Below are 22754 nucleotides of genomic sequence, written 5' to 3' on the forward strand. Positions count from 1 at the left end.
CACAATTGCCATCTATTAATGCTTCTGTTCATCATTTTCGAAATGCCCTAAAAATCAACATGTTCAAACAACCTCATTCTTGTAGATAAAATATGGTCAATGATTGTTCCATCTACTTTATTCTCACAATGGGGCAAATCAATTATACCAATTATTACCATTTATATTATTACCAATTACCAATATTACCAATATAATATTACCAATTTATACCAATTATATCAATTATAATGGGGACAAATCAGTTATTTTGTACACAAGTATGCAATTTGTGTGTGTATATCATTGTTTAACGTATGAAACATTAAAACATATAACGCATAAAACGTAGAACATTAAATAACATATAAAAGCCATTTCACTTTTGATTTTAACACAGCCTGGTTTTAAAAATAGAAATAACAAATAGTATCAAGACTAATGTTTGGTATTTTAATGAACATCATTCATTAGCTTAAAAGTAATTTTGTATATTGGTGAGAATAATTAGTAGCTTTTAATATAGTACATTTTGTCTGGTTTTCTCCGCATCTTCGAGGCAATTATTGTGGTTAGTATTCACCACCCTATCGGTCCTTGAAGTGCTTAAAAATTCAGATTGAACAAATATGTCATGCAATTTCTTTTAGCTTCTTTGGAATATTAAGGATTTTTTATTTAGTAAATATGCCACTAGAAGTAACCTTCTTGAAAAATTGGATATTAAAAGAGGTGGAACTTTTGAAGTATTTTTCCTATTCTTCCTGTTATTGACTTGTACATCAAGAACACACGCCAAGCTATCTAGTCAAGATTTACAGATGTGTTACTAGTGTCTAGTAAAAGCCAATAAAGCTAAGCTCTGTCAGAAGGTGGCAAATTTTGTCCATCAAAACCGACTTGGCAACACTGCTATGCTAATTCTGACAGGCATGTATGATTGAAAAAAGATTTTCTAAAATCTTTCTAGATCTTAATCTCTTGAAAAAAAAAAGAATTGGTACCCTTAAGAAAGAAATTGATACTGAACATTCATTTATACATCTCAAACAGGAAGCTTTCATTTGTTTTTGACAAAATATTGCCTATCAGAGAAACCGATTTTTTTTTTGTTTTATATATATATATATATATATATATATATATATATATATATATATATATATATATATATATATATATATATATATATATATATATATATATATATATATATATATATATATAATATATATATATATATATATTATATGCTCTGGTCGGAAGTAGATGCAAAACGGATATTTTGGCAACACAAGGAAATTTTTTGCTGGGTGACAGGAAATCCGGATCCTTCTGTAAAATTTGACTTCTCGGAAAACTTAGCTAAGGTCACATTTTGAAAGAAAAAATTTACTCGAAAGGGTGCCCACTTTCAAAAATCATCAAAATCAGGTGGCGTGTGCCAAGCGTTGCAGAACTTTGCAGCACACGTGCCGTTCTAAGATGTACACCTCGTGGCAGAAAGTGGACACCCCCTCGGATTTACTGTCATTATTATGAAGAATTTATCAGCAGGGCGATTTATCAGCATGATTCATCAGCATCAAGATCAAGAATTTATCAGCATGCCCTGTATGCATTTGTACACTGTTTATCCGATTGCCAAGAAACTTCAAGAAGTTTTTGAGTGTACTCTTGTGAAGATTCTGGGTACGGTATATAATCTCCCCCAACCCCCAAGAACCTTTTAACGCTTTTTGCGCTGACTGAAATTAGAGCTTTCTAAGCACAAATACTTGACAGTTCATTCCATTCAAATATCACATTGTTCACATTTTATGGATACCAGCTATCCAACATCGCCCATTGTTATATTGTAATTTGATAAATTTTTCAGATACTTTTAAATTTAAGTATGATCGTTATTTTACGTATGGAGAAAAATTTACAAGGGGGAAATGTACTCGGGGGAATCTTTCAAATACTTTTAAATTTAAAAATACGATCGTTACTAATATGTGGGGAGGGGAGATTTTACGATGTTTTTTTTTCTAGAATTTCCTTTCTTTTGAGACCCCAGCAATGCGCGATGGGTCAGCTAGTTTCATATATATTTATTACTATATTAATATTAATTTATTATTACAAACATCGAACTTCGTCGCTATTTATATTATGTTATTATTATATTAATAATATTATGAAATTATAATTATATGAATAAAGCATTATGAATTGAATTATATGAATTGAAATATTATGAATAAAATTATAAGTAATATTATGTGTACATTGGAATTATATTAATAATTATATATATTCTATTATTTCTATATTATTTAAATTAATAATAATATTAACATTCTATATTATTCCCTATATATTCTATTCACTATACATTCTATATTATTAATAATAATAATATTACTATAGTATTGCTATAATCGTATGTGCGCAAAAGTTTGATCCTTAAAAGGGAAGGGAAGGTCGAAGCTTTTTTCCTGAAGTAAGGGTTGTCTAGATCACAAAAGGCTTACTTCTAGATCACTATTTTAAATTGTTATAGGCGGGTTCTTAGGACCATTCTCTTGGAGGATATATCTCCTCCCTCCTTGTGTGCAGATACGAGCATAGTGCATCCTATTTATTTGGTTTTGAATGCTTGCTGGAAATTTTAGATTCAATCCGTGATGTTAGAAGGTATACACATGAATCAGACGAGGTGGTGCATGCCCCTATCACATTTGATAATGAACTGAAGAACCACATGAAACTTTTCCGAGCACAAAGGAACTTCTACATTACAAGCTTTTCTGTGTTTCTGATGTTGTAAGTATATTATATATGTACATATTGTATATGTATATATATATATATATATATATATATATATATATATATATATATATATATATATATATATATATATATATATAGTATATATATATATATATGTATATATGCAATCTTTTTTTTCTAGATATCATTACTAAGAAAATGCTGTCTCTATTGGAATAGTTTTATCAGGGTTGTCTTGTTTCCCTTTGCTATTATTATGTTAGTGATACTGCTATTAGGACCTATCGCAGGGTTAACCATTATCTTAGTGATGATTATAAAAAAAGTATTTAGAAAGATACCTCAAATAAAAAACCAGAAGTATATCCCATCTTCTCACCTTGTAGCCAATGCAGTAAATAAGCTACATTAAATCGGTGAAATCTTTAGTGTACTTGGATACATATTTTAAGGGTTCATTGATTTTAATTTACGATTGAGCAGCTTCTTTTGGGGTCGCAAGTTGTGAGCTTAATAATTGTATATAAAATATGCTTATGTACATGGCTACTGAAGGCAGTTCAATATTTAGTTCTTTTTTTTTGCTCTAAATTATTTCCACTGTATCCTCAACAGAGCCTCTTCTTTTGTTAATGTAGTATTTTTCTATTTATTCTTCCCCTATTCTCCTTGTTTTTGATGCGCATGGCTGTCGAACGTAGGGTTAAATCACTCAGTGCTCTGCCCGATTTTCTCCGTTTTGGGTTTCAAAAATCTAAACTTTTATTGTTTTCAAGAAGTTCATTGTTTCAGCTTGATTTCAGAAATTTTCCTTATAGAAGGCCGTATGTGTCCTCCCCCTCCACTTTTAAAATTTTGTATTTATCCATTTTAATCAATCAAAATCCAGTAACGCCGTGATGTTTACTAGGCGATAATCATCTTGAGATATGCCACTTCTAAAGGTATGCAGCACTGTTTACAGTCATGGTTCTGTTTATATGCCACTTCTTGTCATATTGAGATATGCCACTTCTAAAGGTATGCAGTACTGTTCACAGTCATGGTTCTGTTTAGGCAGCCATGTGATTGGTCCAGGATTTCAACAACATAATTTTCTTGGATAGGTCTGAAATTAAAGATAGAAAAATTCAAAAGAACATAATAAAACTAAATCTAGTATTAAAAATAATACGATGTAGGCCTCGACGCGGAATATATTATAAATATATGAAAACATAAAGATCTAAAATTGAAATAATGAAATATAATACAAACACAATAAGAAAACATATGCAATGAACAGTGTTGGCAATTTATCTTAGACGAGATTAGGGTCAAGATCTGACGAGATTTAGTTTGTATATCCTCGTATGATGAATTATATATTATATGCAATGAGTGATGATTTTGAGGAAAGAGGGGACGTCCAGAAATTAATACATTTAGGTGCACTGAAAACTGGAATATGGTCAATTATTTTTATAGGGAAAGATGTTTTTGTTTCCACTGTCATTGCGGATTTTTCTGCCTTATAATTGTTAAAATTTGACATTTTTTTTATAGGAGCCGGCGTCCTCCCCCCCCCCCAGAAAATTCCGCCATACGCAAAATTGAGCAGCCATAGAGGAAGTGTAAAATAAATATCTCAAAATATCGGTCAGATGTCCCAAGGGATAACAAGGACCAGATATCAAAAGCAGTTTTAGGACAGGGGCTGGTTGGGATCTAATTTTCTATTTTTCCAAATTCTCTAATTTTCCAAATTTTCTACGACCACGAGGGGGAGGTTGGGAAGCAAGAAAGGGCAGCCCCCTCCTATACGGAATAAATTCTGCTAATTTTGAGGTTTAATGTTACTCTTTACTTTCATTATAACTGCCTAGACCAGAAATATTTCCAAAAATCAATTACTCTCCAAAGTTTATATGACCACCCTTCTGGCCCTTATGGCTAAAATTATTGTATATTTTGGTTGAAAAAACATCTAAATAAAAATTTTCAAGTACGTAGTAAATTTTTCCTGTTGAAAAATATTTTGGAATGAAATCATTTTGTTTCGTTTCTCTTTTTTCCTTTTTGAGAAGGTACCATTTCAAGGATATGTGCAATATTCTAATTTTGTTATGTTTTATATTTTGTTTGATATACACATGCCAATTATAGAGAGAATTATGAAACTTTCTCGAAGTCCCCAGAAGACAGATCCTAAGGTCTTAATTTTATTTGGATGGTTCCGCATTAAAATATCATCTAAAAAGGTTAAGAGGTAATGTTGAGGCTCAAGAGTCGCACTTGGCACCGTTTTAAAGAGCGAGGTGGAAGTTAAACGAGGTCTATGTTCCTCTCCCTAGAGAGGAATATCTGTTCAATCTCAAATAATGGACACAAGCTCCAACTGCTCCCAACTTGGGAGTGTTATCTATCTGTAAAGTCATCCTATCTGTAAAGATTTCATTCATTAGGGCCCACACACCCAATGAATTACTAAAAAATGCTCGAGATCTCAATGAGCCATAGTTTACTAACCGAGCCATGACAAACTGAATGAGCTTTGTCTTACTAAACAAGCCATGACAAACTGAATAAATCACGGTTTTTGTAAACGAGCCATGACAAACTGAATGATCCATGACTTACTGAATGAGCCATGAGAAACCGAATGAGCCATCGCGTACAAAAGCTATAAGCGAACATAAGATGATGGTTGCTGCATTTTTTGCAACCTAGTTAGGAACGGACCTTAGCCTATTGAAATCAAAAATTAAAAAACACGTTTAAAAAAAAAATGGCAAGTGAGAAAAAATTGAGATGAGTGAAGTGAGCTCATTCACGAGTGGCAACTATTATATAAATTAGTCTTCATAGTAAAATGCTCTTTCGAAAAAAAATTTAAGAGAATTTCGAAAAATGGCCCGAAACTTCCAAAAACATTGGCAGATCAGAGAAAGACAGTACAGTACAGTCATACAGTACAGTACAGTATTGCCATGTCCGAAAACTCTATTCAGATAATTCACGATCCCCTGGCTTGAACACCAATTAAAATCACTTTTTTGCATGAGCTGCACTGATTTATCCTCTTTTTTTATTTTATTTTTCTCGGTGCCAGCGGAGCGCTGGAACATCATGGAAAGCTCTTTAAGGCCCCATTTTAAAGGAATTTGCTATATATACCTGCTTTTTTAAGTACGAAAAACTACATCTTCGCATATAAGATGATGAATTTGTCATAGTCGTAGGTTACAACCATATGTGAAGCTATAGTAAATTTAGAACAAGAATGAACAAACGTGCAACCTTTCTCAGAAATTATGAAAAGGGATTTACTATTACCCATTGCTTAGCGTTTTCTATGTTGAATATCTGAATTTTACTCTTTGTTGTTCCTGATTGCAATATGACCCTTCAGCATCTTTGTTTTCCTATCTGTAGCTATGCTAAAGATTTATTCCTTGAGACTCATAGTACCAAATGACGCATGAAAGGCTCGAAAGCTTATAGCAAGGCCGTATCCAGGGGGGGGGGGGTTACCCGGTTTGAACCCCCCCCCCCCCTGAAGTTTTTGACCGAGTCGAAAATTAGTAAAACCTTAGTAAAAATCTGTAAAATTAGTCGAAAACCGAGTCGAAAATTAGTACCCCCCCCCCCTCCCCGAACCAAAATCCTGGATCCGCTCTTGGCTTATAGGTTATAACATATTGGAGATAGATAAATTGTTCTGTGTCTTAACTTACCTCAGAGGCTTTTTCCTTGCCACAAGGGGCATTCAGTTCCTTGTTGGAACTTCGCTGTACTCATTCATGAAAGGTAGCATTAATCACTTTTGGTCAGTATTGGAGAAATGAAAGTAGCTCACATGTACTGATATTGTGATGACATTTCTTTTCATTTACCTTTATTTTCTTTCATTTGTCTTTCAATGATTTCTTTTTCATTTTTGGTGTGTTTGCTCGATTGATAAATACAAAATTGTTCCTCGTCTGTTTGTAAAAATGAAACTTTACAATTTTTTATTTATTTCTAAGTGTCATTCGACGACTGGCCAAACTGATTATGACCATGGCTGCCACTGAGGCAACTAGCGAGGCGGCAATGCGACAGGCCCGATCAGCCACTGATGCAGCTGAAGCTCTCCTTGACCGACAACGATCAGAAGCCGAGGATGTTACACAACAGCAAAAACAAGAGAATCTCACTAATGAAGCGCATGCTACTGAAGTCGGAGACCTCAAGAAGCAACTTGAAAATGCTTTAAAAGGTAAGTGTTTTTTTTTTTGCCGTTTGATTTTTTTATTTTTTTTTGTAGACAGTGAATATTAAACTTAGATCATTCAACAATGAACGAAATTGAGCGCTCCTTTTGACTAGTACGAAAACTCTTTGGAATGTAATTTTTTAAAGTTTCAAAAATGTCTGTAAGTTAAGGTATAATTATAATCTCTTGTTATAGCAATGAAAGTTTTAGGGAACCATGTTTTCTGTTTATTTTTACTTTTTTGCATTGTTAAAATTATTGGGTTTAATTTTTAAATTTTTATTTTAATTTTCATTAAGTATATATACTATTTATTCTTATTTTTTACACAGAATATTAAAAATGGATGCAAGTAAGTATGACAGCACTAGACCCTTAAGGTTCAAACCGGCGGTGCTGAGCTCCGTTTCGTGGCCCTTCAGCCAGGAAGTGCAATGGGGGGGGGGCTGGGGGTCAGCCATCCTGTACTTTCGCACACCCTTCCTGCTTACCTTCCCCAGGTTTCGCCAGGTACCCATTTAGAGTTGGGTTGACTCTGGCTAAGCTAACAGGGTCACACCACAGACCCGCGTCCCAAACCAAGAAACTGGCCACGCCAGGGATCGAATCCGTCCCCCTTGGACAAAAAACTCTCAACCCAGTGTACGTCCACTTAGCCAGGATGCTTTAACAATGAACGGAATTGAACACTCCTTTTGGTTATTTTAATAGCCCTTTTTGGAATATATTTTTTTTTTAAGATTTAACAATTTCTGTAAAGTCAAAGTATAATCTCTTGTTAAAGTAATGAAACTGATATGGAACCATGATTTCTGTTTATTTTGAGTATTATAAAATTATTTATGTAGTTCCATTAATATTGTTACCCTTCCAGTGCCAAATCCTTGGAGTTCTTACTTTTTTTCTTGTGCATAGTTCTTCTTAGTTATTTAATGCTGCCCAATGTTGATATTGGTGAACTGTTTAAATTATAGCTTAACAAGCAGTATAAATATCTTGAGTGACGTAGACGTAGAGGGTACCGTGACAGCATTTGAAATGCCTCTATCAGAGAAACTTCTAGATTGACTTGTTATTCTCTGAGATCCTCCCTTCCCCCCTCCCTTCCGTAAAAAGTGACAATTCTGTGACTTCCATTCGGATAAATTTAAAAGCTAACATCAAAAAATTATATTAAAAAAAAATTGTATTTAGAATAAAAAAAAAGTCCGATTTTCAGGAAAGATTTTTTTTTTCGGGAGGTGGAGAAGCAGGAGGAATGCTCCCATTAGAAGCTGTTTGCATTCAATCATAAAGTAAAGGTAAAATTCTAGTTCATCTACAAAACAATGTAATAATAAAACAACATGAATAGTAAAAATAAAATTATAGTAGAATGATAGGCTATATTGTAATAAATTGTAATATAAATAACAAACAATATCTTACTTCATCAGTGAATCAACCAGATTAAAAAAAAAATTATTAAAAAAGTTTATTAAGGCATTAGCTCTAAATTAATAAAAGTCCCAACTTGTAATAGCTCCTACTTGGACGTTATTGCTGTTGTTCGAGCATAATTTTTTATGCTTTTATTTTCTATTTTATTGGTTTTACTTTTTCTAATTTTATGTTTTTATTTTCAGTTTATATGTTTTCAATTTATGATTTTAATTCCTTTTTTTGTGAAAAAATGTGAAACCTTAACGAGTCCCTAGCCCCGTAGATATTATATTCCTTTTTTCGTTCTTTTTTAGCCAAAATATTCACCATTGTTGAGTCATTAGCCATGTTAGTGTGATTTTGCCCGCTTTTCTCTGTTTTGTGAGCCAAAATATTCACCACTGTTGAGTCATTAGCCATGCTGTTTTGATTTTGTCCGCTTTTCCTTGTTCACCACTGTTGAGTCATTAGCCATGTTGGTGTGATTTTGCCCGCTTTTCTCTGTTTTGTGAGCCAAAATATTCACCATTGTTGAGTCATTAACCATGTTTGTGTGATTTTGCCCGCTTTTCTCTGTTTTGTGGGCCAAAATATTCACCACTGTTGAGTCATTAGCCATGCTGTTTTGATTTTGTCCGCTTTTCCTTGTTTACCACTGATGAGTCATTAGCCATGTTGGTGTGATTTTGCCCGCTTTTCTCTGTTTTGTGAGCCAAAATAATCACCACTGTTGAGTCATTAGCCATGCTGTTTTGATTTTTTCCGCTTTTCTCTGTTTTGTGCGCCAAATATTCACCATTGTTGAGTCATTAGCCATGTTGGTGTGATTTTGCCCGCTTTTCTCTGTTTTGTGAGCCAAAATATTCACCACTGTTGAGTCATTAGCCATGCTGTTTTGATTTTGGCCGCTTTTCTCTGTTTTGTGAGCCAAAATATTCACCATTGTTGAGTCATTAGCCATGTTGGTGGGATTTTGCCTGCTTTTCTCTGTTTTGAGAGCCAAAATATTCACCATTGTTGAGTCATTAGCCATGCTAGTTTGATTTTGCCCGCTTTTCTCTGTTTTGTGGGCCAAAATATTCACCACAGTTGAGTCATTAGCCATGATATTTTGAGTTTGTACGCTTTTCCTTATTCACCACTGATGAGTTATTAGCCATGTTGATGTGATTTTGCCCGCTTTTCTGTGTTTCGTGAGCCAAAATATTCACCATTGTTGAGTCATTAGCCATGTTAGTGTAATTTTGCCCGCTTTTCTCTGTTTTGTGGTCCAAAATATTCACCACTGTTGAGTCATTAGCCATGCTGTTTTGATTTTGTCCGCTTTTCCTTGTTCACCATTGTTGAGTCATTAGCCATGTTGGTGTGATTTTGCCTGCTTTTCTCTGTTTTCTGAGCCAAAATATTCACCACTATTGAGTCATTAGCCATGCTGTTTTGATTTTTCCCGCTTTTATCTGTTTTGTTAGCCAAAATATTCACCATTGTTGAGTCATTAGCCTTGTTGGTTTTATTATTTCCGCTTTTCTCTCTTTTATGAGCCAAAATAATCACCCCTGTTGAGTCATTAGCCATGCTGTTTTGATTTTGCCCGCTTTTCTCTATTTTGTTAGCCAAAATATTCACCATTGTTGAGTCATTAGCCATGTTGGTGTGATTTTGCCCGCTTTTCTCTGTTTTGTTACCCAAAATAATCACCACTGTTGAGTCATTAGCCTTGTTTGTGTGATTTTGCCCGCTTTTCTCTGTTTGGCGAACCAAAATATTAACCACTGTTGAGTCATTAGCCATGTTTGTGTGATTTTGCCTGCTTTTCTCTGTTTGGCGAGCCAAAATATTCACCACAGTTGAGTCATTAGCCATGCTGTTGTGATTTTGACCGCTTTTCTCTGTTTAGTGAGCCAAAATATACACCAATGTTGAGTAATTAACCATGTTGGTGTAATTTTGCCCGCTTTTCTCTGTTTTGTGAGCCAAAATAATCACCTCTGTTGAGTCATTAGCCATGCTGTGTTGATTTTGTCCGCTTTTTCTTGTTCACCATTGTTGAGTCATTAGCCATGTTGGTGTGATTTTGTCTGCTTTTTTCTGTTGTCTGAGCCAAAATATTCACACTGTTGAGTCATTAGCCATGCTGTTCTGATTTTGTCCGCTTTTCTCTGTTTTGTGAGCCAAAATATTCACCAATAATGAGTCATTAGCAATGTTGGTGTGATTTTGCCCGCTTTTCTCTGTTTTGTGAGCCGAAATATTCACCACTGTTGAGTCATTAGCCATTCTGGTGTGATTTTGCCGCTTTTGTCTGTTTTGTGAGCCAAAATATTCACCTTTGTTGAGTCATTAGCCATGTTGGTGTGATTTTGCCCGCTTTTCTCTGTTTTGTTACCCAAAATATTCACCACTGTTGAGTCATTAGCCATGCTGTTTTGATTTTTACCGCTTTTCTCTGTTTTGTTACCCAAAATATTCAACATTGTTGAGTCATTAGCATTGTTTGTGTGATTTTGCCAGATTTTCTCTGTTTTGCGATCCAAAATATTCACCACAGTTGAGTCATAAGCCATGATTTTTTGATTTTGCCCGCTTTTCTCTGTTTTGTTAGCCAAAATATTCACCATTGTTGAGTCATTAACCATGTTGGTGCGATTTTGCCTGGATTTCTCTATTTTTTTAGCCAAAATATTCACCATTGTTGAGTCATTAGCCATGTTAGTGTGATTTTGCCCACTTTTCTCTGTTTTGTGGGCCAAAATATTCACCACAGTTGAGTCATTAGCTATGATATTTTGATTTTTTCCGCTTTTCATTGTTCACCACTGATGAGTTATTATCCATGTTTGTGTGATTTGGCCCGGTTTTCTCTTTTTCGTGAGCCAAAATATTAACCATTGTTGAGTAATTAGCCATATTAGTGTTATTTTGACATCTTTTCTCTGTTTTGTGTGCCAAAATATTCACCACTGTTGAGTCATTAGCCATGTTGTTTTGATTTTGTCCGCATTTCCTTGTTCACCATTGTTGAGTCATTAGCCATGTTTGTGTGATTTTGCCCGCTTTTCTCTCTTTTGTGAGCCAAAATATTCACCATTGTTGAGTCATTAACTATATTGGTGTGATTTTGTCTGCTTTTCTCTGTTTTCTGAGCCAAAATATTAACCACTGTTGAGTCATTAGCCATGCTGTTCTGATTTTGTCCGCTTTTCTCTGTTTTGTGAGCCAAAATATTCACCATTACTGAGTCATTAGCAATGTTGGTGTGATTTTGCCCGCTTTTCTCTGTTTTGTGAGCCAAAATATTCAACTTTGTTGAGTCATTAGCCATGATGTTTTGATTTTGTCCCCTTTTCTCTGTTTTGTGAGCCAAAAAACTCACCAGTGTTGAATCATTAGCAATGTTGGTGTGATTTTGCCCGCTTTTCTCAGTTTTGTGAGACAAAATATTCACCATTGTTGAGTCATTAGCCATGTTAGTGTGATTTTGCCCACTTTTCTCTGTTTTGTGAGCCAAAATATTCACCATTGTTGAGTCATTAGCCATGTTGGTGTGATTTTGCCTGCTTTTCTCTGTTTGGCGAGCCAAAATATTCACCACTGTTGAGTCATTAGCCATGCTGTTTTGATTTTGCCCGCTTTTCTCTGTTTTGTTAGCCAAAATATTCACCATTGTTGAGTAATTAACCATGTTGGTGCAATTTTGCCTGGTTTTCTCTATTTTGTGAGCCAAAATATTCACCATTGTTGAGTCATTAGCCATGTTAGTGTGATTTTGCCAGCTTTTCTCTGTTTTGTGGGCCAAAATATTCACCAATGTTGAGTCATTAGCCATGATGTTTTGATTTTGTCCGCTTTTCCTTATTCACCACTGATGAGTTATTAGCCATGTTGGTGTGATTTTTCCCGCTTTTCTCTGTTTTGTTACCCAAAATATTCACCATTGTTGAGTCATTAGCCATGTTTGTGTGATTTTGCCTGCTTTTCTCTGTTTTGTGGTCCAAAATATTCACCACTGTTGAGTCATTAGCCATGCTGTTTTGATTTTGTCCGCTTTTCCTTGTTCACCATTGTTGAGTCATTAGCCATGTTGGTGTGATTTTGCCCGCTTTTCTTTGTTTCGTGAGCCAAAATATTCACCATTGTTGAGTCATTAGCCATGTTGGTGTGATTTTGCCTGCTTTTCTCTGTTTTGCGAGCCAAAATATTCACCACTGTTGAGTCATGAGCCATGCTGTTTTTATTTTGTCCGCTTTTCTCTGTTTTGTGAGCCAAAATATTCACCATTGCTGAGTCATTAGCAATGTTGGTGTGATTTTGCCCGCTTTTCTCTGTTTTGTGAGCAAAGATATTAACCACTGTTGAGTCATTAGCCATGCTGTTTTGATTTTGTCCGCTTTTCTCTGTTTTGTGAGCCAAAATATTCACCATTGCTGAGTCATTAGCAATGTTGGTGTGATTTTGCCCGCTTTTCTCTGTTTTGTGAGCCAAAATATTCACCACTGTTGAGTCATTAGCCATGCTGTTTTGATTTTGTCTGCTTTTCTCTGTTTTGTGCGCCAAAATATTCACCATTGTTGAGTCATTAGCCATGTTGGTGTGATTTTGCCCGCTTTTCTCTGTTTTGTGAGCCAAAATATTCACCATTGTTGAGTCATTAGCCATGTTAGTGTTATTTTGCCCGCTTTTCTCTGTTTTGTGGGCCAAAATATTCACCACTGTTGAGTCATTAGCCATGTTGTTTTGATTTTGTCCGCATTTCCTTGTTCACCATTGTTGAGTCATTAGCCATGTTTGTGTGATTTTGCCCGCTTTTCTCTGTTTTGTGAGCCAAAATATTCACCATTGTTGAGTCATTAGCCATGTTGGTGTGATTTTGCCCGCTTTTCTCTGTTTTGTGAGCCAAAATATTCACCACTGTTGAGTCATTAGCCATGCTGTTTTGATTTTGCCCGCTTTTCTCTGTTTTGTTACCCAAAATATTCACCATTGTTGAGTAATTATCCTTGTTGGTGAGATTTTGCCTGCATTTCTCTATTTTTTGAGCCAAAATATTCATCATTGTTGAGTCATTAGCCATGTTTGTGTTATTTTGCCCACTTTTCTCTGTTTTGTGGGCCAAAATATTCACCACTGTTGAGTCATTAGCCATGCTGTTTTGATTTTGTCCGCTTTTCCTTTTTCACCACTATTGAGTTATTAGCCATGTTTGTGTGATTTTGCCCGCTTTTCTCTGTTTTGTGAGCCAAAATATTAACCATTGTTGAGTAATTAGCCATATTAGTGTTATTTTGACCGCTTTTCTCTGTTTTGTGGGCCAAAATATTCACCTCTGTTGAGTCATTAGCCATGTTGTTTTGATTTTGTCCGCATTTCCTTGTTCACCATTGTTGAGTCATTAGCCATGTTTGTGTGATTTTGCCCGCTTTTCTCTGTTTTGTGAGCCAAAATATTCACCATTGTTGAGTTATTAGCCATATTGGTGTGATTTTGTCCGCTTTTCTGTTTTCTGAGCCAAAATATTCACCACTGTTGAGTCATTAGCCATGCTGTTTTGATTTTGTCCGCTTTTCTCTGTTTTGTGAGCCAAAATATTCACCATTAATGAGTCATTAGCAATGTTGGTGTGATTTTGCCCGCTTTTCTCAGTTTTGTGAGCCAAAATATTCAACTATGTTGAGTCATTAGCCATGATGGTTTGATTTTGACCCCTTTACTCTGTTTTGTGAGCCAAAAAACTCACCATTGTTGATTCATTAGCAATGTTGGTGTGATTTTGCCCGCTTTTCTCAGTTTTGTGAGCCAAAATATTCACCACTGTTGAGTCATTAGCCATGTTGGTGTGATTTTGCCGCTTTTCTCTGTTTTGTGAGCCAAAATATTCACCATTGTTGAGTCATTAGCCATGTTGGTGTGATTTTGCCTGCTTTTCTCTGTTTGGCGAGCCAAAATATTCACCACTGTTGAGTCATTAGCCATGCTGTTTTGATTTTGCCCGCTTTTCTCTGTTTTGTTAGCCAAAATATTCACCATTGTTGAGTAATTAACCATGTTGGTGCGATTTTGCCTGGTTTTCTCTATTTTGTGAGCCAAAATATTCACCATTGTTGAGTCATTAGCCATGTTAGTGTGATTTTGCCCGCTTTTCTCTGTTTTGTGTGCCAAAATATTCACCACAGTTGAGTCATTAGCCATGATATTTTGATTTTGTCCGCTTTTCCTTATTCACCACTGATGAGTTATTAGCCATGTTGGTGTGATTTTGCCCGCTTTTCTCTGTTTCGTGAGCCAAAATATTCACCATTGTTGAGTCATTAGCCATGTTAGTGTACGCTTTTGGTGTGATTTTGGTGTTTTGATTTTGTCCGCTTTTCCTTATTCACCACTGATGAGCTATTAGCCATGTTGGTGTGATTTTGCCCGCTTTTCTTTGTTTTGTGAGCCAAAATATTCACCATTGTTGAGTCATTAGCCATGTTGGTGTGATTTTGTCTGCTTTTCTCTGTTTTCTGAGCCAAAATATTCACACTGTTGAGTCATTAGCCAAGCTGTTTTGATTTTGCCCGCTTTTCTATGTTTTGTGACCCAAAATATTCACCATTGTTGAGTCATTAGCCATGTTTGTATGATTTTGCCCACTTTTCTCTGTTTTGCGAACCAAAATAATCAATATTGTTGAGTGATTAGCCATCCTGTTTTGATTTTGCCCGCTGTTCTCTGTTTTGTGAGCAAAGATATTAACCACTGTTGAGTCATTAGCCATGTTGGTGTGATTTTTTCCGCTTTTCTCTGTTTTGTGAGCCAAAATAATCACTACTGTTGAGTCATTAGCCATGCTGTTTTGATTTTTTCCGCTTTGCTCTGTTTTGTGCGCCAAATATTCACCATTGTTGAGTCATTGGCCATGTTGGTGGTATTTTGCCCGCTTTTCTCTGTTTTGTGAGCCAAAATATTCACCCCTTTTGAGTCATTAGCCATGCTGTTTTGATTTTGCCCGCTTTTCTCTGTTTTGTTACCCAAAATATTCACCATTGTTGAGTCATTAGCCATGTTGGTGTGATTTTGCCTGCTTTTCTCTGTTTGGCGAACGAAAATATTCACCACTGTTGAGTCATTAGCCATGCTGTTTTGATTTTGCCCGCTTTTCTCTGTTTTGTGAGCCAAAATATTCACCATTGTTGAGTAATTAACCATGTTGGTGCAATTTTGCCTGCATTTCTCTATTTTGTGAGACAATATATTCACCATTGTTTAGTCATTAGCCATGTTAGTGTGATTTTGCCCGCTTTTCTCTGTTTTGTGGGCCAAAATATTCACCACTGTTGAGTCATTAGCCATGATGTTTTGATTTTGTCTGCTTTTCATTATTCACCACTAATGAGTTATTAGCCATGTTGGTGTGATTTTGCCCGCTTTTCTCTGTTTTGTGAGCCAAAATATTCACCATTGTTGAGTCATTAGCCATGTTCGTGTTATTTTGCCCTCTTTTCTCTGTTTTGTGTGCCAAAATATTCACCACTGTTGAGTCATTAGCCATGTTGTTTTGATTTTGTCCGCTTTTCCTTGTTCACCACTGTTGAGTCATTAGCCATGTTTGTGTGATTTTGCCCGCTTTTCTCTGTTTTGTGAGCCAAAATATTCACCATTGTTGAGTCATTAGCTATATTGGTGTGATTTTGTCTGCTTTTCTCTGTTTTCTGAGCCAAAATATTCACCACTGTTGAGTCATTAGCCATGCTGTTCTGATTTTGTCCGCTTTTCTCTGTTTTGTGAGCCAAAATATTCACCATTACTGAGTCATTAGCAATGTTGGTGTGATTTTGCCCGCTTTTCTCTGTTTTGTGAGCCAAAATATTCAACTTTGTTGAGTCATTAGCCATGCTGTTTTGATTTTGTCCCCTTTTCTCTGTTTTGTGAGCCAAAAAATTCACCATTGTTGAATCATTAGCCATGTTGGTGTGATTTTGCCCGCTTTTCTCAGTTTTGTGAGACAAAATATTCACCACTGTTGAGTCATTAGCCATGTTGGTGTGATTTTACCGCTTTTCTCTGTTTTGTGAGCCAAAATATTCACCACTGTTGAGTCATTAGCCATGTTGGTGTGATTTTGCCTGCTTTTCTCTGTTTGGCGAGCCAAAATATTCACCACTGCTGAGTCATCAGCCTTACTGTTTTGATTATGTCCGCTTTTCTCTGTTTTGTGAGCTCTGTTTCACCACCGTTGAGTCATTAGCCATGCTGGTGTTATTTTTCCCGCTTTTCTCTGTTTTGTGAGCCAAAATATTCAACATTGTTGATTCATTAGCCATGCTGTTTTGATTTTTCCGCTCTTCTCTGTTTTGTGAGCCAAAATATTCGGCATTGTTGAGTCATTACCCATGTTGGTGTGATTTTTTCCGCTTTTCTCTGTTTTGTGAGCCAAAATATTCACCACTGTTGAGTCATTAGCCATGTTGGTGTGATTTTGCCCGCTTTTCTCTGTTTTGTTAGCCAAAATATTTACCACTGTTGAGTCATTAGCCATGCTGTTTTAATTTGTCCGCTTTTCTCTGTTTTGTGAGCCAAAATATTCGGCATTGTTGAGTCATTGGTCATGTTGGTGGTATTTTGCCCGCTTTTCTTTTGTTTTTTGAGCCAAAATATTCACCACTGTTGAGTCATTAGCCATGCTTTTTTTATTTTGCCCGCTTTTCTCTCTTTCCTTAGCCAAAATATTCACCATTGTTGAGTCATTAGCCATGCTGTTTTGAGTTTGTCCACTTTTCTCTGTTTTGTGAGCCAAAATATTCACCACTGTTGAGTCATTAGCCATGTTAGTGTAATTTTGCCCGCTTTTCTCTGTTTTGTGGGCCAAAATATTCACCACTGTTGAGTCATTAGCCTTGCTGTTTTGATTTTGTCCGCTTTTTCTTGTTCACCATTGTTGAGTCATTAGCCTTGTTGGTGTGATTTTGCCCGCTTTTCTCTGTTTTGTGAGCCAAAATACTCACCATTGTTGAGTCATTAGCCATGTTTGTGTGATTTTGTCTGCTTTTCTCTGTTTTCTGAGCCAAAATATTCACCACTGTTGAGTCATTAGCCATGCTGTTTTGATTTTGTCCTCTTTTCTCTTTTTTGTTAGCCAAAATATTCACCATTGTTGAGTCATTAGCCATGTTGGTGTGATTTTGCCTGCTTTTCTCTGTTTTGCGAGCCAAAATATTTAACACTGTTGAGTCATTAGCCATGCTGTTTAAATTTTTCCGCTATTCTCTGTTTTGTGAGCCAAAATATTCGGCATTGTTAAGTCATTAGTCATGTTGGTGTGATTTTGCCCGGTTTACTTTTGTTTTTTTGAGCCAAAATATTCACCACTGTTGATTCATTAGCCATGCTGTTTTGAGTTTCTGAGCCAAAATTTTCTGTTTTGTGAGCCAAAATATTCACCACTGTTGAGTCATTAGCCATGTTTTTTTTTATTTTGCCCGCTTTTCTCTCTTTCCTTAGCCAAAATATTCACTATTGTTGAGTCACTAGCCATGCTATTTTGATTTTGTCCGCTTTTCTCTGTTTTGGGAGCCAAAATATTCACCACTGTTGAGTCATTAGCCATGTTGGTGTGACTTTGCCCGCTTTTCTCGGTTTTTTTAGCCAAAATATTTACCACTGTTTAGTCATTAGCCAAGCTGTTTTAATTTGTCCGCTTTTCTCTGTTTTGTGGGCCAAAATATTCGACATTGTTGAGTCACTAGTCATGTTGGTTTGACTTTGCCCGCTTTTCTTTGTTTTGTGAGCCAAAATACTCACCATTGTTGAGTCATTAGCCATGTTGGTGTGATTTTTTCTGCTTTTCTCTGTTTTCTGAGCCAAAATAATCACCACTGGTGAGTCATTAGCCATGCTGTTTTTATTTTTCCCGCTTTTCTCTGTTTTGTTAGCCAAAATATTCAACATTGTTGGGTCATTAGCCATGTTGGTGTGATTTTGCCTGCTTTTCTCTGTTTTGCGTGCCAAAATATTCAACTTTGTTGAGTTATGAGCCATCCTGTTTTGATTTTGTCCGCTTTTCTCTGTTTTGTGAGCAAAGATATTAACCACTGTTGAGTCATTAGCCATGCTGTTTTGATTTTGTCCGCTTTTCTCTGTTTTGTGAGCCAAAATTTTCACCATTGCTGAGTCATTAGCAATGTTGGTGTGATTTTGCCCGCTTTTCTCTGTTTTGTGAGCCAAAAAACTCACCATTGTTGAATCATTAGCCATGTTGGTGTGATTTTGCCCGCTTTTCTCAGTTTTGTTAGCCAAAATATCCACCATTGTTGAGTCATTAGCCATGTTGGTGTGATTTTGCCGCTTTACTCTGTTTTGTGAGCCAAAATATTCACCACTGTTGAGTCATTGGCCTTACTGTTTTGATTATGTCCGCTTTTCTCTGTTTTGTGAGCCAAAATATTCACCACCGTTGGGTCATTAGCCATGGTGGTGTGATTTTGCCCGGTTTTCTCTATTTTATGAGCCAAAATATTCACCACCGTCGAGTCATTAGCCATGTCGGTGTTATTTTGCCCGCTTTTCTCTGTTTTGTGAGCCAAAATATTCAACATTGTCGATTATTAGCCATGCTGTTTTGATTTTGTCTGCTTTTCTCTGTTTTTTTTAGCCAAAACATTCACCACTGTTGAGTCATTAGCCATGTTGGTGTGATTTTGCCCGCTTTTCTCTGTTTTGTTAGCCAAAATATTCACCACTGGTGAGTCATTAGCCATGTTGGTGTTATTTTGCCCGCTTTTCTCTGTATTGTGAGCCAAAATATTCGGCATTGTTGAGTCATTAGCCATGTTGGTGTGATTTTTCCCGCTTTTCTTTGTTTTGTGAGCCAAATTATTCACCACTGTTGAGTCATTAGCCATGTTGATGTGATTTTGCCCGCTTTTCTCTGTTTTGTTAGCCAAAATATTTACCACTGTTGAGTCATTAGCCATGTTGGTGTGATTTTGCCCGTTTTTTGTTTTGTTTTTTTAGCCAAAATATTCACCACTGTTGATTCATTAGCCATGCTGTTTTGAGTTTGTGAGCCAAAATTCTCTGTTTTGTGAGCCAAAATATTCACCACTGTTGAGTCATTAGCCATGCTTTTTTTATTTTGCCCGCTTTTCTCTCTTTCCTTAGCCAAAATATTCACCATTGTTGAGTCACTAGCCGTGTTATTTTGATTTTGTCCGCTTTTCTCTGTTTTGTGAGCCAAAATATTCACCACTGTTGAGTCATTAGTCATGTTGGTGTGAGTTGCCCGCTTTTCTCGGTTTTGTTAGCCAAAATATTTACCACTTATTAATCATTATCCATGCTGTTTTAATTTGTCCGCTTTTCTCTGTTTTGTGGGCCAAAATATTCGACATTGTTGAGTCATTAGTCATGTTGGTTTGACTTTGCCCGCTTTTCTTTGTTTTTTGAGCCAAAATATACACCACTGTTGATTCATTAGCCATGCTGTACGAGTTTGTCCACTTTTCTCTGTTTTGTGAGCCAAAATATTCACCACTGTTGAGTCATTAGCCATGCTGTTTTGATTTTGTCCGCTTTTCCTTGTTCACCATTGTTGAGTCATTAGCCATGTTGGTGGGATTTTGCCCGGTTTTCTTTGTTTTGTGAGCCAAAATATTCACTATTGTTGAGTCATTAGCCATGTTTGTTTGATTTTGTCTTCTTTTCTCTGTTTTGTGAGCCAAAATATTCACACTGTTGAGTCAGTAGCCATGCTGTTTTGATTTTGCCCGCTTTTCTCTGTTTTGTTACCAAAAATATTCACCAATGTTGAGTCATTAACCATGTTGGTATGATTTTGCCTGCTTTTCTCTGTTTTGAGAGCCAAAATATTCACCACTGTTGAGTCATGAGCCATCCTGTTTTGATTTTGTCCGCTTTTCTCTGTTTTGTGAGCAAAGATATTAACCACTGTTGAGTCATTAGCCATGCTGTTTTGATTTTGTCCGCTTTTCTCTGTTTTGTGACCCTAAATATTCACCATTGATGAGTCATTAGCAATGTTGGTGTGATTTTGCCCGCTTTTCTTTGTTTTGTGAGCCAAAATATTCAACTTTGTTGAGTCATAAGCCATGCCGTTTTGATTTTGTCCCCTTTTCTCTGTTTTGTGAGCCAAAATATTCACCATTGTTGAATCATTAGCCATTTTGGTGTGATTTTGCCCGCATTTCTCAGTTTTGTGAGCCAAAATATTCACCACTGTTGAGTCATTAGCCATGCTGTTTTGATTTTTTCCGCTTTTCTCTGTTTTGTTAGCCAAAATATTCACCACTGTTGAGTCATTAGCCATGCTGTTTTGATTTTTCCGCTTTTCTCTGTTTTGTTAGCCAAAATATTCACCATTGTTGAGTCATTAGCCTTACTGTTTTGATTATGTCCGCTTTTCTCTCTTTTGTGAGCCAAAATATTCACCACCGTTGGGTCATTAGCCATGGTGGTGTGATTTTGCCCGGTTTCTCTATTTTGTGAGCCAAAATATTCACCACCGTTGAGTCATTAGCCATATTGGTGTTATTTTGCCCGCTTTTCTCTGTTTTGTGAGCCAAAATATTCAACATTGTTGATTCATTAGCCATGCTGTTTTTGATTTTGTCTGCTTTTCTCTGTTTTTTGAGCCAAAACATTCACCACTGTTGAGTCATTAGCCATGTTGGTGTGATTTTGCCCGCTTTTCTCTGTTTTGTGAGCCAAAATATTCACCACCGTTGGGTCATTAGCCATGGTGGTGTGATTTTGCCCGGTTTTCTCTATTTTATGAGCCAAAATATTCACCACCGTTAGGTCATTAGCCATGTTGGTGTTATTTTGCCCGCTTTTCTCTGTTTTGTGAGCCAAAATATTCAACATTGTTGATTCATTAGCCATGCTGTTTTGATTTTGTCTGCTTTTCTCTGTTTTTTGAGCCAAAACATTCACCACTGTTGAGTCATTAGCCATGTTGGTGTGATTTTGCCCGCTTTTCTCTGTTTTGTGAGCCAAAATATTTACCACTGTTGAGTCATTAGCCATGCTGTTTAAATTTGTCCGCTATTCTCTGTTTTGTGAGCCAAAATATTCACCATTGTTGAGTCATTAGCCATGCTGTTTTAATTTGTCCGCTTTTCTCTGTTTTGTGAGCCAAAATATTCGGCATTGTTGAGTCATTAGTCATGTTGGTGTGATTTTGCCCGCTTTACTTTTGTTTTTTGAGCCAAAATATTCACCACTGTTGATTCATTAGCCATGCTGTTTTGAGTTTGTGAGTCAAAATTCTCTGTTTTGTGAGCCAAAATATTCACCACTGTTGAGTCATTAGCCATGCTTTTTTTATTTTGCCCGCTTTTCTCTCTTTCCTTAGCCAAAATATTCACTATTGTTGAGTCACTAGCCATGCTATTTTGATTTTGTCCGCTTTTCTCTGTTTTGGGAGCCAAAATATTCACCACTGTTGAGTCATTAGCCATGTTGGTGTGACTTTGCCCGCTTTTCTCGGTTTTTTTAGCCAAAATATTTACCACTGTTTAGTCATTAGCCAAGCTGTTTTAATTTGTCCGCTTTTCTCTGTTTTGTGGGCCAAAATATTCGACATTGTTGAGTCACTAGTCATGTTGGTTTGACTTTGCCCGCTTTTCTTTGTTTTGTGAGCCAAAATACTCACCATTCTTGAGTCATTAGCCATGTTTGTGTGATTTTTTCTGCTTTTCTCTGTTTTCTGAGCCAAAATATTCACCACTGTTGAGTCATTAGCCATGCTGTTTTTATTTTGTCCGCTTTACTCTATTTTGTTAGCCAAAATATTCACCATTGTTGGGTCATTAGCCATGTTGGTGTGATTTTGCCTGCTTTTCTCTGTTTTGCGTGCCAAAATATTCAACTTTGTTGAGTTATGAGCCATCCTGTTTTGATTTTGTCCGCTTTTCTCTGTTTTGTGAGCAAAGATATTAACCACTGTTGAATCATTAGCCATGCTGTTTTGATTTTGCCCCCTTTTCTCTGTTTTGTGAGCCAAAAAATTCACCATTATTGAATCATTAGCAATGTTGGTGTGATTTTGCCCGCTTTTCTCAGTTTTGTTAGCCAAAATATTCACCACTGTTGAGTCATTAGCCATGCTGTTTTGATTTTTTTCCGTTTTTCTCTGTTTTGTTAGCCAAAATATTCACCATTGTTGAGTCATTAGCCATGTTGGTGTGATTTTGCCGCTTTACTCTGTTTTGTGAGCCAAAATATTCACCGCTGTTGAGTCATTGGCCTTACTGTTTTGATTATGTCCGCTTTTCTCTGTTTTGTGAGCCAAAATATTCACCACCGTTGGGTCATTAGCCATGGTGGTGTGATTTTGCCC

General features: G+C 36.2%; 1 protein-coding gene across 1 annotated transcript in view; it reads left to right on the forward strand.

The window, feature by feature from the left end:
• The window catches only part of LOC148946571 (B-cell receptor-associated protein 31), a 47938-nt gene that overhangs the window by 14747 nt on the left and 10437 nt on the right, over positions 1 to 22754 (forward strand). The window contains exons 3-4 of the mRNA XM_089097462.1: positions 2640 to 2790; positions 6768 to 7000. Of these exons, the coding sequence (XP_088953588.1) occupies positions 2640 to 2790; positions 6768 to 7000 (384 nt within the window). The remainder of the gene's footprint in view (positions 1 to 2639; positions 2791 to 6767; positions 7001 to 22754) is intronic.

Source organism: Artemia sp. Qi Xiang Cuo, chromosome 11 (assembly GCF_049724085.1).
Source record: "Artemia sp. Qi Xiang Cuo chromosome 11, ASM4972408v1, whole genome shotgun sequence".
NCBI classification, from domain to species: Eukaryota; Metazoa; Arthropoda; class Branchiopoda; order Anostraca; family Artemiidae; genus Artemia; species Artemia sp. Qi Xiang Cuo.